Below are 18,608 nucleotides of genomic sequence, written 5' to 3'. Positions count from 1 at the left end.
AGTTTGCCACGCAAGGATATTAAGGACCACGTGGTGACGTATTTACGTACCAACGTAAAAGAATCACTGAATTGCTTAATGAACTGTTCAAAGGAACCGTTCACGAAAACGAGTCGGATGAGGCTGGGAGGCGCGTTCATGCAACCCACCGCGTTCTGTGGAACGTCGCGTCTCGCGCACCTCTGATCACGTGACCCTCTCAACTATTCTTTATCTAGAATAGATTGTTGCTGTGGAACTGGTTTACGGTTATTGTTTATTATGAACGGAGGTATGAGGGTTATGCACAGCCTCTGATTATGTGGGGATGGCTTCCGTTAGTAGTAAAGAGAAGGAAGTTAACAGTAAGTAGCCTATTAGGGTTCATTTTAGCCAGCCCAGCATTGTAAACAATTGTCCTTTCAAAAACCCGGAGGTGCAGCTGGTACCCGTATGTTATTAGACCATAAGAAGAATAAAAACGTAAATATGTTTACTAAAAGTAACAAAACATACCTTTTATAAAAGATTATCCTCAGTTTATATTCTATTAACAACGATAATTCTGCTAATAATCCATCTCGTCCACATTACTTTAAAATGGCTGTTTTCACCTTCATCTGTGGGTAATTTTGTTTCTGCTAGTAGACCTAGCCTAAATGTTCATTCATCACAGGAGTAATTTTTTGTCCTAAAAAGTCAGCATTTCCAACACATCTCAAAATATGTATTATGTTTAACAATATTCTGTGGTGGAAATGACATTTGGAATATTTTTGGAATAAAATTGTAGACTCCTTTGTCTTGTTAAAGTAAATTTCACAGCTAGCATTTTATTTATCCTAAAACTCACTATTAAATATGCTTAAAAATGCATAATTTGGAAATTATGCACAATAATATTGTTTTATCCTGCAGCTTTATGTACCTAAAGGAGGACTAAAAGGTATTTATTCCAGTTCATGTAGCCACACCTCATGGTGGCATCATCCTAAAAACTGTCCTTTTTTCCCCATGCTTTTGACTAATGTCCATAATAGAGGTGGATAAAGTTGCTTTCTCTCCTTCCACAAGGATTCCATTCATTATTTCTTTCGCAAAACACAGATAAGCACTGAAACGTCACTATTCTGCAACTGCATGAAACTAAAGGAAATTTGGCTGTTATATGAGAGAGCAGATACTTATCAGGTCCCCTGCATTGCTTCCCTCAACTCACACACACACACACACACACACTCACTCATGTAGGTTGGGGGAGGGGTAGAGGGCTCACACAAGAAAACACATGAATGTAAAGGCATCAGGGTTTGTTACTGTTACTTTATTGGTTAAAAGTCATGATTATATAGCATATTTAGAAGTGAAGATCGTTTTAGTCAAGCTTATGTAGAAGAAAAGTACCATTCTGCATAATCAGTATTCAAATAAGCAAGTATATTTTGTGCATTGCATGAACTTTGACATATAAAGTTTTTTGCAGAACAATAAATCCTTTAAGGATATTATATTTAATGTATTTATTTAATACTTGTTATACAGGATAATACTCATTATGTTGCTCGTAATGCTTACTAAGACAGCATGCGTTTGTTGTGACACAGAATGTTGATTGTGACTGGAACAGGAGCGTACTCGGGATGTAATAGTTCATCAGAAGGGAGAAGTACTTTAAACACCCTCAGGCGAAGGACACAGAGCTGTTGTGCAATCATTCCGTTGAGAAAACGTTGTTATTGACATTACTCAAATACAAAGACCAGGTTCATGCGTTTGTTTAAGCCTTTGTGTTTTTCTTCTGTTTCCATCCAAAATCTGACCTTCAAAACATGAAAAGTGCTTCTATATATATTCTGTACATCTAATATGGAAGGCTGCTTGTCCTTCTGCACCAGTCAAACTATTCTTTTCTTTAAGTTTGATATTATGCATGTGAATGAAGCGGTAACTTCCCCATCCCCCACATTTCCACACCCAGCTCATGGAAAGGAAGATGCAGCTCTTGGGAATCTCCCTATGGCCCTTTGCTTTTGCATTGTTCTTGTGTGAGGACTTGAATGCTTTTTATTTATTTACTTACTTACTTATTTATTTATTTGCCCAGACCCTCATTGGTTTCATCTTTGGAAACATTGTCATACATTATTTGATACAGTAAGAAATGGCGTAAAATAAAATAAAACATTCATCTTTTTTTGCATGAAGAAAATCTATATTTAAATGTGGCTATATATATATATATATATATATATATATATATACATGTTTATTTATATAATTTTTTTGGCTGAATAGAATGAATTACATATATATATATATATATATATATATATATATATATATATATATATATATATATATATATATATATATACAGTATATATAGACTTCAGATGCAAAAGCCTCTAAGTGCCATCTGAAATTTTCTTCTAAAATGAGTATTTTTATCAAGCTCGCATATTTAAGTTCAGTAATTTCACTTTAATGACAATTAATAGGTCATTTTCATTGCCATTAAAGTGAAATAACTGAACATAAACATACAAGCTTGATAAAAAATGATCATTCTAGAAGGAAATTCAGATGGCACTTAGAGGCTTTTGCATCTGAATAAATGCAATCTTTATAAATCTTTCCACCAAAAAATATTAAGCAGTACAACTGTCTTCAACATTGATAATAATAATAAATAAATGCTTTTTAAGCAGAGCAGAAAATTATTTGAATAAAAAAATGTCTCCACTAAGAATATACGGTGTGTATATACATATGTATACAGTACACAAACTGTACATATATACACATATATACACACACACAAATCCAATTTGGCTCATTATTAATGCCCAAACCTTTGTAGTCTTATAAAGGATTTCTTTGGGTGGAACTATTAATTTCTGTTTCCAAAGTCAAACCTCCCATTCTTTTGTAGCTACAGTAATTCCATTGAAGAGTGTCCGTCCAGGCAGTGTGATGTTGTATGGTTCCCATTCATCTCTGCTCTGAATGCTGGCTCACAGACCAATGCTGTATTGCAATCATTTCTCTGAGAGAAGGCTCTCAGTTGCAGCACACAGCTGTCAGCAGGGCCACACAGTCAACAAATCCACATCAGTCTCTGTTCGGGACCCGTAGATGTCCAAACATCTCCAGAAGCTCTTTTTGATTAAATGTTCAGTACACACTAAAAGATTCCCAAGTCTCGAACCCAGTCGTTAAGTCTCCCGGTTGCTGGTTTCCATCAATGGAAAGTATTGCGCAGCATGAAGGGGAAAAGTTTACAAAAATAGACCTTTAAAGATAGATTTTTTCAGTAGGTCTCTACTCTGTTAATGACTGATCTAAAGATTTAGCTCATGATAATCCTGACAATAAGTCGCAGCAGCAAATACTACACGGCTCTCTTGTTTTATGTATTAATAGGCCTATGTTTTTTCATATATGTCAACATTAGTGTTTAATATAAATCTGTAGAATTCATGTAGCCCCGCCCCCTTTCAGCGCTGTTGAGTTCTGTCTTCCGGTTTGTATTTCCACAGGATAAGATCTTACGGAAATATATGAACTGCTCTTTTAAAATCTTACAGTACAGTACAGTACATGTGATCAGTTCATGTATTTTGTCGGAGACTGTTACTAAAACTGTTAAACTAAAGCTACTGAGCATTTACAGATGGCAGAGTATTGAATAACACTGAATAAAACAAAAAGGGAAATTGCCTTGGCCAACCTTTGAACATTTTACTCACAGAGCTGCATTCTTCGTGCCACGTGAAGTTTGTGTCAAATGTGCCAATCAAAATGTGACTGTGTGTCCGTCCTTAACTAAAATGTTGTACTAATATTAATGCTAGAAAACCTATGCTCTTGCAAATTGCGTGTGTGTGTTTTTTTTTAATAGTCTATTCTATTTCATCATTAAATCTATTTTCACATTCATCTTGACTGAGGGGCATGATAATCTGGGTTGAGTGGGGACGGGTTTTTTCAGTATTTTTTGATGAACAGAAAGTTCAAAAGAACAGCATTCATTGAAAGAAAAATATTTTGATCAATTTAATGTGTTCTTTTAAAATATTAATTTCATTCAACAGAATTAATGACAAAAGTATTGTTTTAACTGACCCTAAACAATTGAACGGCACTATACTATCTATCTATCTATCTATCTATCTATCTATCTATCTATCTATCTATCTATCTATCTATCTATCTATCTATCTATCTATCTATCTATCTATCTATCTATCTATCTATCTATCTATCTATCTATCTATCTATCTATCTATCTATCTATCTATCTATCTATCTATCTATCCAGTGCTGAGATTACTGATTACAAATTACATAAAAAAAATTATAGTTAGTAACGTAATCCATTATATTACACATTTTAGGTAATATAATCTGGAGAAAAAAAAAAAAAAGCTAGTAACATAATCCATTACATTACACATTTTAGGTAATATAATGTGGCTACTTTTTGATTACTTTGACATAACTCGTTATCACATTCAATTGAATAGGATAATATTTATTGATATAAAAATACAAAGAGTATTACAAACATATGTTTTATCCACAACATGAAGTGCATTAAACATTACATTACATTAAGTTTTCCCAAACTAGAGTTCCTGAAGGACCTGCAGGGGGTTTGTAAGTTTAAAAGCTAATAATGAAATAAATCATAAAAAAAATATATAATAAAAATGTGTTTGAAAGACAAATGCCTTTCAAAGACAAAGTAATACATGGTTAAATGACTTCCTGAGTGATAATTCAAATAATAATGAATTTTTAAAACATGAAAAAGAATAATTAGGGAAAATAACTGAATTATGAATGATTAACTGCCATTGAGTGAATATGTAATGTAATCACTAATCAGTAAAAAAAGTAACTGTAATCTGATTACGAGTATTTCAAAATGTAATGTAATCTAATTACAAGTACTTAATTGTTGAAATCTGATTACATGTAATCAGTTACTACCAAGCACTGTACATACTGTTAGCAATTTCTCGCATAAAATATTTTTTTTTTTTTTGCCATTTAATAAGTGGGATACAGTACACCCAGGTGGCCATTATCAGAAAATAAGCTCTTATGAAGACCTAATCATCCTTGTCAGGGTTTATTTTCATGATAATGTCAGGATGAATGTACATACACGATGACTCACATTATCACAGTGTCCTGTGATATCGTTTACACAGCGTTAACTCGAGGGGGAGATATTAACAGAGCTCTGATGTCATCTCTTCTCCCATAAAATACTTTCAAAATTCACAGCAAATGATTTTGTCAGGTGTAAATATTGACAAAGACAAACAAGATAACATTTGATCCGCCAGTGCTGCTACACTGAGAACATTTTAACCACATTGACTGAAGGTCAGTTTATTAATTTACATTTATAAAGCTGTGCTGAATTGCATTTCACCTGGATTATTCTTGCTCCATCCTGAGTCTGTGTCCCACAAACCAGTCTCGAATGTTAATCAAAGGCACCACATGTGACACAGAGGCCTCCCGCTCATTTCCCATTGTTCTGACATCACAAAGGCTTCGGGGGCAGAATCGGGAATGGCATTATTATGTCTGGGATGATAAAACCCTGTAAAAGACTTTTCCTAGATCCAAGGTAGACTGAATGCAATGGTTGTGTGTAAAACACTGAACTGAAAGCTTTTTTGAACAATTTTCTTACGCAATTCAACAAACTCGGATCCTGGTTTTGTCATGCAGTTTCGAAACAATTACAGTAAACGGTCATCAATAGTGAGGCGTCTCTGTTTACACTGCTCAGATTAACCTCTCTGAGAAGGAAATTACTGTTTTGTTGACTAACTTCATTCAAATACACTTCACAAATCCCACTGATTTTTAAACAGTATAATCTCGCCCATCCAGTCCGACTAGATAGTTTGTCATGTTTCTCTGATAGTTCCACTTCCTAATAAGCTTGTTTTGCAGTCGCAATAAATGCCGGCCCTGTGCCGCGTCCTCAGCGTTTGCTGAAAGGGGGTTGTATTCCCCTGGGGATAATATCAAGCCAAATGGCCAGTCAGCCAATAATGACGGAGGAAAGTAGGGCAGAAAGCATCATCACAACGTTTGGAGAAAGAAAAGCTAGTCATTGATTAGGTGACACATGAATAACTTTTATAATGCTTTTATAACACACACACACACACACATCTAAAATAAAAAGAGTGAAGTAAACATAAAAACACAATAAAATGCACAATAAAATGTATTGGCATTGATGGTTCCATGAAGAACCTTTAACATCCATGGGACATTTCTATTGCATAAAAGGTTCTTTATAGTGGAAAAAGGTTTGGTAACACTTTATTTTAAGGTGACGTAGTTACACGTTACTACGTGTTATAGTTATAACAGTAAATTATGCATAATTACAAGTAACTAACCCTAAACCAAATGCTAACCCTAACTGTATACATGTAGTAAAATGATATTACTCAGTACTTATTTGAGTAAGTACAATGTAACTACGTCACCTTAAAATAGAGTGTAACTAAAGGTTCTTTAGATTATTAAAAGTCCTTAAATAATTGTTCCCTAAAAGTTTCTTTGGGGAACAGAATGGTTCCTCGGAGTGAAAAAACACTTTTGGAAGCTTTATTTTTAAGAGTGTATTATAATGATGCATATTTTGAGTTTTCATGAAGCGTGTTTTGCAAGTTCTGCACTCTGGCTGCTAGAATAACAGCGCGGCTAAGCTAACCATTGATGAGAAGGGAGTTAATTAAACTGCGGTATGACGTGTCTGCGTGAGTGTGTATTGAGCAGACGGCACACGTGTGTGATGACTGCGCTCTGAGTGGTTTGTGAACTTTGCTGAAGACTGGTTTTGTCTCGATGTGTCAGGAGCAGCTGACTTCATTGTTCTGCCTCGACTGCTCACTCTCGACAATGAACCGCATACAAATGTGTTTTCCCCATTAATGCAAAGATTGTGATACATTATGTCAGATTATTATTGTCACTCTTGTTTGCCACGGCTCAAATGAAATGAGGGTTGCGAACAAACCCCAAATATGCACTAGGGTTGTAACTTTTTGACAATGTATATAAATCGATGAACTTTTGTTTAAAAACAATGAAAAATGTCCTAATTCCTCTAAACTTAAAAAAAGGTCACCCCAGATAAAAAAATTGGAACAACTATATAACAAACGTCACTGATTATATGTAGCACTTCCTAAAACTTTCTAGAACTGTTTAGAACTCTCTGGAATTTTCTTGAACAATCCAAAGCTTGGTATACGTATATTTAAAAAAAAAAAAAAAGTTTCTTGGAGCAGAAAAAAGTAATAGTGAAAATTTCCATAGAAGTAAAAAAAAAATTATAATAATTAGATGGAAGAATAAATAGATTTTCCATTATTCTATGAAAATTTCCACTATTTGATTTCTGCTCCAAAACTGGTACTGTCCAATAATTTGCATTTGGAGTGGCATTCTGCACTTTTCTTCTAGTGAAGATTCTTCTAGGACACACTTCCTCTTCTTTTATGTGATTGCTGAAATCTCTCTAGATTATTGGTCCAGGTGGCCTTGTTCTTCTGTAAGGTAGTATCACGTATGTTGTGCGACATTATTGTTACTGAAACACAATATCAAAAAGTATCAAGTTGAGTTGTTTGCTCATAAAGCTAATGCTCCCTGTCTCTCTCTCTCTGTCTCTCTCTCCTATACAGAATAAGTATAGGTCCAGAAAGTTCTAAACAGTTCCAGAGTGTTCTATACAGTTCCAGAAAGTCCCAAACAGTTCCAGAAAGTTCTAAACAGTTTGAGAAAGTTCTAAAAAGTTCCAGAAAGTTCTAAACAGTTCCAGAAAGTCCTAAGCAGTTCCAGAAAGTTCTAAACAGTTCCAGAAAGTTTTAAACAGTTCCAGAAAGTTCTAAACAGTTCTAGAAAGTTTTAGGAAGTGCTGCTTAAGCAGTGACGTTTGTTATATGGTTGTTCCAATTTTTTTTTTTATCTGAGGTGACCTTTTTTAAACTTAGAAGAATTAGGGCATTTTTCATTGTTTTTAAGCAAAATTTCATCAATTTATGATATTTATGAAATCTTTAATTTGAAAAATAGTCAAAAGTTATAACCCTAGTGTGCACTTTAGCACAAATGAATGATATTTAAAAGTGATTTTTCACCCATAAAACGGACCAATACATCCCATAGACAAGAATATCCTATCTTTTGATGGTTATGATAAAGACTGTCAGATCACATTCACAATCCAGTCTAATCTCTTTACAAATCAGCTTATAAAGCAAGCATTCCAGCATTCATTTTTTTATAACAGCAAGTTTATTGTCTTCTGCAAAAATAGTTTTGAAGGTGGTGGGCTTTGCTAATAAACTATCCAGAATGGGCCGAGTGTTCCAAACTTCAGGCTGTGTCAGAGGCAGGTTAGGGGTCTTTTGTCCTGCAAATCCACCATTGAGGGTGAAAATCTTGGAGCTTTTGAAATGGAAACGTGCGGCTTGACGTGATGTGACACATGACGGTGGGGGGAAACGCTCTGATCCAGAATGTTAAGCTTTCACCCTGACTGTGTACATGCTCACTAAAGGTTACCACCTCGTCTTGCTGACCTGACTTTTTAAAGAAGTTTCTAACGAGGGAGGAATTCTATCGAAATCAACTCCCCTACATACAGTACATTGGTGTTGGGAAAACACCTTTGAAAATGACTTCCTGTCTCTTGAAAGGGAGATTACAATTACTCAAATGATGGACTCTGAGAAATGAGAACTATGTGTATGGACAGAAATGATCTGCCTGGACAAGAAAGCAATTAAAACAGGATGTGCTGCTTAGTCTGCTGGTCAGTCTCATACACTGCAACTAATAATAATTAAATAAATAATGTAATATAATATAATATAATATCAATAAAATAAATTAAATATAAAAAAAAAAAAAAAAATGCAAATAATAACTGAACATGAGCAGGTTGCAGACGGTAATTGGAAAGTTTTATTTTGCTTTCAGTTCCTTTTTTAATGACGTAATACAAAGCATTATAAAGTGGATGACACTTATAGCAGAATATATCATATATATATATATATATATATATATATATATATATATAGTTTTTCAGCCACATTATCATTTTTAAGTGACATTATTCATTTTAGTGACGATCCTAAATAATATCCAGTATAATTACGATTTTGCTGGTTTGGTGTTGATTAAGAAGTAGTTGGGCCTTACTGATGGAGCTTTGAAAACACTGGTCTAAAGTGAATCTGGATCCTGGAGCAAAACCAGTCAAGTGGTGCTCACTGCAGAGCCAAATGACATCCAACTCCACCTCTCTGGATGTAATGGCTGGGGTTAGGGTGTGGCTGGACATCTAGCACCACCCATTGTCTACAAAGAGGAGGAGCTAGATGCCAAGCTCCACCCACTTGCTCTGCAGTGATCAGCCTCTCAAACTAGGAGAGAATATCACTGTGATTTTGCCTAGTAAGACATTTTCATGGATCAACAAATTTTATTGATCCTGTAACAGCATTCCTGTCTAAAAATAGTCCTACCTCTAAACCTAACCCTAACTTGTCCCTAAAATCAGAGGGAAATGAAAGGTGAATAACACAGATGCAGAAGCACCTAACCCTTGTTGAAAGCCTATTGACATAAACTGTAAACCTGTCTCTCAAATCTGATTGGTTGATTGAAATGTTGTGCCAGGATCAGCAAAGATGTTGATCTACATGTTGCACTTGGTGAAATCTGAGAAGGTCTAGTGTAGAGACACCTTGTGGTAGAGAAATGAACTGTATCAAAGACTGTTTTTATGATGTAACTGTTTATGAAATAAAATATGATAAATAGAAACATTAAATATACACTCTATAAAATGATGCCTTAAAAAAACAACCCAAGTTGAGTTGGACACTATATGGCTGGTTTAAAATAAACCCAAAATAGATTGGAAATTAAAAATCACACACATAATAACTACAATAATAATAATAACAATAATAATCAAAAGGTGAATGTTTATGAATGTTTATTGTTTCATTATTATTCATTAAACTTATTAATAAATGTTAATTTTCAACATACTTCGGGGTTTTTGCGTGAGCGTTTGCGTGAGCGTCTCATAGATATCACATCTCTCTAGCGTTCATGACAGTTATGAGAGCGGTCATGGGTCTGCAGGACAATGCCAGCTCTGTTCACTCTCCCAGAGCAAAGCCTCTGTCAGCACACCACACCAGCTCTCTTTAATACAATAAAACGTGAAGGTACCACACCTAATAAATCCTCCTCAAGCACTGAGACTATTCCAGATTGTTGAAACTTTATAGCTAATGTGGCTAAGTTTTCTTCCCTAGAATCTGTGTGTGTGTGTGGTGGGGGTGGGGAGAATACACAAAGAGGACATTTTTGGTCCCCATGAGGAAAGAAAAATAATAATAATAATAATAATAAAAAAAAAAAATATATATATATATATATATATTATTATTATTTTTTTTATTTTTTTTTGAAAATGTAAAAATGCAGAAAGTTTTCTTTAAGGGTTAAGGTTAGGTGATAGAATATACAGTTTGTACAGCATAAAAATCATCATATCTATAGAAAGTCCCAATAAAACGTGTGTTGTAACACTTTACAACAAGGTTTCACTTGTTACTACTATTATCACTTTATTAATCTTAGTTAATGTTAATTTAATCAAAAGTAGGTGATCAAAGGTGACAGAAAAGACATTTACAATGTTACAAAAGATTTGTATTTCGAGTAAATGCTGTTCTTTTGACCTTTCCTAAAGAAACATATCACGGTATCATGGTTTTTACACAAATACGAAGCAGCACAACTGTTTTCAACATTGATAATAATAAATAAATGTTTCTTGAGCAGCAAATCAGCATATTATCATGACGTAGTGTAGAGTAATGACGCTGAAAATTCAGCTTTGCATCACAGGAATAGACATTTTATAATATATTAAAACAGTTATTTTCATTTCTAATACTGTTTCACAATTTTACTGTATTTTAAATCAAATCAATGCAGCCTTGGTGAAGAGACTTCTTTCAAAGTGTATATAAATGTGTATAAATATACAGATACTTTGTCTTTGATAAAACAAGAATAATTATATTGGGAGAATTAAGAGTGGCGTTATCTTTCTCCAGTAACATGGCCTGGGAACATCTTGGCCCCCTGAGGGTCTAGGAATCTGATCCATACTCTAATCTCTCTGTATCGGCTGTGACACACATCAGTGCTGACAGGGGTCCTCCCAGCAAACCCCCTCCCCCGGGCCAGGATCCCACACACAGCTGCATGGACAGTGCGCCTGCATGGGAAAACACACACTGCACTCACAGGAAGTGCTGGGAATGCCATGCATCTTTTGTCACATGTTAATTGTTTTCCAAATTTCTGTTGCCCTGCAGGCGGTACTGATACAGACTGCCAAAGCTCTCTATAGAGGAAATGTCAGATTTCATAAAGTAAACTATTAAGACATTAGCTGTAACATAAATCATAATCTATCATGAATGCGTGGTGAGATTAGGGCCACCTAAACCACTGAAACAAGCACCCTAGGAACCACATTCATTTGCATAGCAAAACCCTGGCAACCAGCCACAACAAGTTTTACAAAAAAAGAGTTTCTTCTTCTGTATTTTTCTCATGTTTTTCAGTACAAATATATAAGCATTTTTAAATCAAGATACTTGAGAAGCAAAATGACTCGTCTTGTTTTAAAAAAAAAAGAACAAATGTCTGCCAATGGCGTGAGAAAAACTGGTTTTCTCTTTAAATTAAGTTTATTATTTTATATATTTTTAGTCATTTAATTTTCATCATTTTTCCAGAAAGCAATTTCAATTTCAATGTATCTATAAAGCACAATTAAAAACAACTGCCGTTGACCAAAGTGCTGGACAAAATGAATAACCATTAGATAAAATACAGACAAGTAGACAACAATGCATAAAAAAGACAGATTTAACCCATGAATTATAAACCAGATCAAATAAAAATCAAGACATTGAGAATAAAAAAAAAACAAGATTTGTTATCTTACATAATTTTACTTCTCAAGTAAACGTGTCTTGATTCAAGAATGTTTACATATTTGTACTGGAAAACAAGAAGAAAAAAATACTGAGTTCGATTTTTTTTTTTTTTTTTTTTTTGCAGTATGCCAAACATTTGTTCAGAAAATGTCATATTTTTTATATATATTCCTTCTTTGTTTAAATACAGAATGAGTCAGTTTACAGAGGAGAGAAATAATTCTTTTATTTTAATAAATCGGTTAAATAGATATAAATGCAACAGAGGAAATACAGAATGTCTAAGATTCATGGATATAATCTGAATTCTGAATTATAGGCCCATCTGCTCTTTACACATGTAGAGAAAATTAGGAAGAAAATCATAAAACACATGTGACTGCATCAGAGATCTGGATGTACATTGTATATTGCATCATTGTATAACATAATTATATAATGTTCTAATAGCAAGTGATGTGAAATATCACAAAATAAGAAAATATCAGGAAAAAAGGAAGAAAAAAAAACATGAAAGAACATGTAAATAGCTTTATTTTCTTTTAGTATCTCCTGCTCAGAACTGGACGGCCAAGCAAAAAAAAAAAAAAAAAAAAAAAAAAAAAAAATTACTTGAAATTTAGTTTAGTATGTTATAATTATTAAACAATCTGTTAGGTATTTAAAGTTGAAATGACAAAAAAAAAAATAAATAAAGTTAGTTTTTTTTTTTTTTTTCAAAAACCGGGTCTAACAAAAATAACTAATATGTAATATATAGTGTTCTAATGTTGATATTGATATACGGTTAGATAAATAATTTTGATTTCTATGGCACTATTAGGGCCCCGTCCCAAATTGCACCTTCCTCACAGTCGTGACGTAACGCCGGAGCTCGCTTCAGTGTGGGCTCTGCAAAAGTACGCATGGAGGGTACATATCGACCGCAAAGGGGGCGCTCGCAAGCATCCTTCTGACACCGAGAATGACAAACCGGGATTTAACAGACACGCGCACGCCTGCAAGTGTGTCCGACTGCATCCGGTACTACAAACCACGCCCCTACTACAAGTTACGCCCCCTAAAATGGAACGGCCAATTAGCACCTCCCTCTTCTTCTACTTCACTTTCCTAGTGTGGCGATAGTAACCGTTTTAAAGTATTTGAATTATGAAACTCTCTGGTCAATTTTGATTTGATTGAAGGGGTAGGGTTAGGGTTGAGGGTAGATTTTTTGTTATAATTACCATAGGTCTTTTATGCTTGATGCTTTTCTAATAGCTGATATTTCATACTTAAAGGGATAGTTCACCCAAAAATGAAACTTCTGTCATCATTTTCTCACCCTCAAGTTGTTCCAAACCTGTATGAGTTTCTTTCCTCTGTTGAGCACAAAAGAAGATATTTTGAAGAATGTCAGTGACCAAACAGTTGATGGACCCCATTGACTTCCATAGTATGAGAAAAAAAAGTCAATGGGGTCCATCAACTGTTTGGTCACCGACATTCTTCAAAATATCTTCTTTTGTGTTCAGCCGAAGAAAGAAACTCATACAGGTTTGGAACAACTTGAGGGTGAGTAAATGATGACAGAAGTTTCATTTTTGGGTGAACTATCCCTTTAAATAATATTCGAAAGCAATATAAGTTGGCCTTACTTGAAAAGATCGTTTCAGTCCAAGACCTTCACGCTTGTTTCTTTGCAGGAGGCGTAACTTGTAGTGGCGTGGTTTTTGTAGGACTGTGGGATGCAGACAGTTGTAAGTCCACAAGACCATAAGTGCATATGAAGTGTGCCGTTTGGGACAGGGCCTAAAGCGATTCAGAAGTTTCAGTGAGAACGCTGATTGAATTAAGCAGACGACGGGTCGTTGTTTTTACAATCAGATAGTGTATGATTACAGAAATAAATACTTTTCATGTGCAAACCTGCATGTTTGCTTTGACATTTTAATGCGCAATGCAACGTAAGATGAGTAGTGTTAGTTAACATTTTTTACATACCGTTACATTTTTAACATGCACAGAAAATAAAGAAAAGTAGGATAACATCTTCACTTTCACTTTTCCATCTTATGCCACATCACGCAACTCTAACACGTCTTTCTGTGGGAAAACAATAGAAGTTCCTCCCTCCAGTCAAAAACACATGTAGCACTTGCTAAACAGGGAATATCACTTACTTCCGCTCTCACTAAATGCATGGGGATTCAGCCATGTTTCATGGCATAATTTCAGATTTAGAGTAAACCTCATAACCAAATAAACGAAACTGGGGTCCATTAAATATGCATACATGGTGGCAAATGGTTTTGACAAAGATGAGCAATCGAAACAAAGACGGGGCTTTATTTGGACTTCTCGGGTGCCACAGGGTCCGTTTGCACTCCGGCATCAGACTGGCGTTTTTGGCCCTGTGAGACACACCAACGCATAACGCAACATTAGTGATCCTAACTTAGCAAGGAAGTCTTTGTTTTTTCCTGCTCGTCCTTATGGCGCCTGAAGCAAAACCCCTCGCAACCTGTCTGACAACTGCTGTTTTATTTTGCTAAAGCATCAACAGTGGATCTTGCTCCAACACGCCTCTTTTAGTTACAGTCAGTGGTGAAATGATACGCTTTATTATCGGTGTTTGCTGGGATTATTTAGTTGTCATCACATTTTGTCTGAGATAATTGACACGCAGGGATCATCCCATTTGAAACCGCCTATAACCGTGAATAATAATAATTGTCTTGAGAAACAATTCATGAAGAGGCTAAAAAAACTAATATTGCAACTAAGATTAGAATAACACATTTAGATTATGAGATTTCATGCAATATTATTAGATTTCATGCAATTATAAAATATCGTATGCAAATGTTTTGCAAATTAATCTAATGATATTTAAAAATATATAAACATTTTAATTAGCACGTATTAAAGCGCAATGCAAATACGAGTTCATATTTATGTGGAATTGATCTAAATGTTGGTAATTGAGGCCATCTAGTGGTCATGCACTGTGAAAGTTGATTCTTGTTTATGTTTTAAGATTAACAGCCAGCAAACGATACCAAAAATAATCAGGATGGTTAGACGTCGGACAGAATTACACAACACTTCTCAGCATTTAACTGGCAAACTACATGCAACGGATCAGTTAAACTAGATAGACGCATTTGTCCTCGGTCAACTCCCTAGCTCTTTTTACTTAACCAGGTTTTTGAAGAACAGCTGGAGGGAATTCCTCTTCTCCAGCTTTCGAGGCATGTTGGGCGAGGAGTTATCCGTGCTTGAGATGGATTTGTTGTCCGGGGCCGTTTGTGGTGCTGGGACGGCAGGTTTGGGCTCCTCCTTGGCCTTCACCACTGGAGCAGCTTCTGCCACAGGAGGAGGAGCTGGAGTCTCCTTCTTGGCCTCTGGTGCCTTGAGTTGATATAAATGAATGGTGGTTAATGAGATGCACATTATCATTTAGATTTTGTACACTCTTGCTCAATAGTTTGGGGTCAATTATTAATATTTTTGTTTATTGATCAAAAGTGACAGCAAAGACATTTATAATGATTTCTATTTCAAGTAAACGCTGTTCTTTTGAACTTTAAATTCATCAAAGAATCCTGAAAAAAGTGTATGATGGTTTCCACAATTATATGAAGCAGCACAACTGTTTTCAACATTGATAATAAAGAGAAATGGGGAACACTTTACAATAGGGTCCCATTAGTTAACGTTAGTTAATGCATTAACTAATATTAAATAACAATACATTTGTTACAGTATTTATTCATCTTTATTAAATGTAAGTTAATACAAATGCAACTGTTCAATGCTAGCTCAGGTCCATTGAATAATATTAACAGATCCAACTTTTGATTTGAATAATGAATTAGTAACTGTTGAAATTAACATTAACTAATATTAATAAAGTATTTTTCAGCGTTAGTTTATGTTAACTAATGTAGTTAACTAATAACAAATGAAACCTTATTGTAAAGTGTTACCAAGAAATGTTTCTTGAGCATCAAATCAGCATATTAGAATGATTTAAGTTATTTTAAATTGTAATAATATTTTACAATATTATTTTTGCTGTATTTCTGATCAAATGAATACAGTTTTGATGAGAATGAGAGGCTTCTCATTCAAAAAAACAAAATTACCACCCCAAACATTTATTAATAAACTTATATTATATATAAAGAATATTAAATATATTATGTTATATATATTATAAAACAAAATGTTTAATCGTGTAATTATTTAGATATATTTAATACTTAAATATACTTAATATACATATATAATATTAACTATACTAAAAAAATAAAACATTATTAATATATTAAGGAAGTCTAAGGCTAATGCAAATAAGTGAAATACAAAAAAATATAATTTGATGATCAAATAAATCAACCAATGCAATCCATATCTATACTTCAATTACACTATCAGATAGAAACAAAAAAAGAAAGATCATATGAGAGTAAATCATTTTAGTAGAAACAGTCTATACAGGATATATTACATTGCTTAAATATTAACTTGATTAATAACTGTGCCACTAAAGGCCTGTTCACACCAAAGACAATAATTATAACAATAACAACAAAGATATTATTATAAAAATCGTTCTAAATATAAAAGAATAGCAGAGTTCACACCACAAGTATAACGACAGAGAGGAACGATATTGTTTGAATCACTTTCAGATTTTTTTCCAGCTGATGAACGATAAAAACATTGACAGCCAATCAGAATCCATCCTGCTTTTAGAGCTCACACATTTGCAGCATCTGCTGGAGTGGACACTATTATAGGTATCGTTATAGTTAGATATCGCTCTTGGTGTGAACGGCCTTTATATACATGTGTTTTCCCCCCTGTAAAAATCAATTTAACTTGTAGTGCCAGGGAACAGACACAGACGACACAAACACACATGTCAGACGTAAGGTTGAGCAATGCAAAAAAATCAATCAGTTTGGTTAATGCAAGAATGGCCACCGTATCGTGCCATTTACCGATCTAGCAGACATGAGGGAGATGCTGGCGGCAGCGCTGGACGTGGCTGCCTGGATCCTAGTGCTCACTTGGCCTAGCAGTACCTCGAATTCACACAGACCTGTTATTGCATGCAGTGCTCCAATGCAGAAACACAATCTGATACACTCACACCTGCACCTGGACTTTAATTCATCTGGAGTTTACCTTGGGTTTGAACATTCCAAAAGCGGATTTTTTCTCTGGTTTCTTTTCTTCTGGTTTTGGCGCTGGAGGTTCTTCAGGTTTGGCAGAAGCCTCAAGGGTGCTGCTCTTAGATGCGTCTACCTGGTGTTTCAGAGGAACAGCAGAAAAAGAGTAGTTTTATAACAGCAATGAAAGAACAGAGTTAGGATTCAAGAAGGCGGTCAATTGATTGTATGAATCATCAGTGGAGAGGTTAAAACAGACAACATCTAGCTTAACTTCTGACTGCTGCATTTATACGTCTGAGCCTCGTTTTCTTGTGGCACTTTCCAAAATGTGGGTATAAAACAGTCAAGAAATGTTTCAATTCTTTATAATGTATGCAGACATGTCCTAAGTTTTGTTAACATGGGTGCAGACTTCATTTAAAATATTTGAGAATTAAATCAAATATATTTATATAATAATATATATAATCTTGGAATTGTATTTATATATTCTTATATATAAGATATATTACATATTTGAGAGTATATATATATATATATGTATGTGTGTATATGTATGTATATGTATGTATTTTTATATATTTATATATATATATATATATATATATATATATATATACATACATATATATATATATATAAACCTAAATAAAATTCCAAGATTTAGACCAAATGTTGGTTTATAGATATTGATAAACTTATATTTCCCATAAACTAAAGAAAAAACTGCCACTTTTCATTTTGAAAGTTGGAAACAGGTTAACATAATAATATTTGGTTTAATAATACTAACATGTATTCTCTCTCAGAAGAACATGATAGTAGTAATGCGACACCGTTTTATACCCTGTTTACAGAAAGTGCCAAGTATGTAAATGTAAGTACGTAGATAGTAGATGACTGATTTTATTTAGGAAGACAGTCCCACCACCGTGCTGTATTTACCTGTACCTCAACCGGCTTTTTCTCTTCAACCACAACAGGCTGCAGGCAAGCAAATATTAGCATTAATTTTGCAGTTATCTACAATTCCCAAGGCACTTTACACTGCCCGTTTATTCTAGCAAGGACAAATACTGAGTCACTGGTTATAGAAAGCCTTTACATGAGCCTCAAGTCGCTGAATAAATCTGATGTAAGTATGAAGTGGAAGAATGGAGAGCAGTGGAACCCAAAGCACATGGTTTAGTTGGCCGACTGTTGTGACATGAGGTAATGGCTGCTGTCAACATGATGTCACCATAATGGACGTTCACTGACTCGTTCATTATTTTCAATGAGTTTTCCGCTAATTGAATGGCATAATGTATTCTGCCTATGTGTGAAAACATTTCAAACATATTTTATACCTTTGAATATTACATATTATAGCTCT

The 18,608-nt window shown here is 34.4% G+C and overlaps 1 protein-coding gene across 5 annotated transcripts in view; it reads right to left on the bottom strand.

The window, feature by feature from the left end:
• Positions 1 to 13,962: 13,962 nt before the first annotated feature.
• The window catches only part of bcas1 (brain enriched myelin associated protein 1), a 15,121-nt gene continuing 10,475 nt past the window's right edge, over positions 13,963 to 18,608 (bottom strand). For 3 of the 5 annotated variants that reach the window (XM_079848671.1, XM_079848672.1, XM_079848673.1), the window contains 5 exons: positions 18,179 to 18,217; positions 17,247 to 17,366; positions 17,060 to 17,143; positions 15,252 to 15,461; positions 13,963 to 14,461 (listed from right to left, as the gene is read on the bottom strand). In XM_079848671.1, coding sequence (XP_079704797.1) covers positions 14,396 to 14,461; positions 15,252 to 15,461; positions 17,060 to 17,143; positions 17,247 to 17,366; positions 18,179 to 18,217 — 519 coding nt within the window. In that variant the 3' untranslated portion in view covers positions 13,963 to 14,395. The remainder of the gene's footprint in view (positions 14,462 to 15,251; positions 15,462 to 17,059; positions 17,144 to 17,246; positions 17,367 to 18,178; positions 18,218 to 18,608) is intronic. The other 2 variants (XM_079848674.1, XM_079848675.1) reach the window with 2 other exon arrangements.

This window comes from Squalius cephalus, assembly GCF_949319135.1.
Source record: "Squalius cephalus genome assembly, chromosome: 18".
In the NCBI taxonomy this organism is placed as follows: Eukaryota; Metazoa; Chordata; class Actinopteri; order Cypriniformes; family Leuciscidae; genus Squalius; species Squalius cephalus.
The sequence above is the reverse complement of the archived record's forward strand: the minus strand, read 5'-3'. Positions and strand labels throughout refer to the sequence as shown.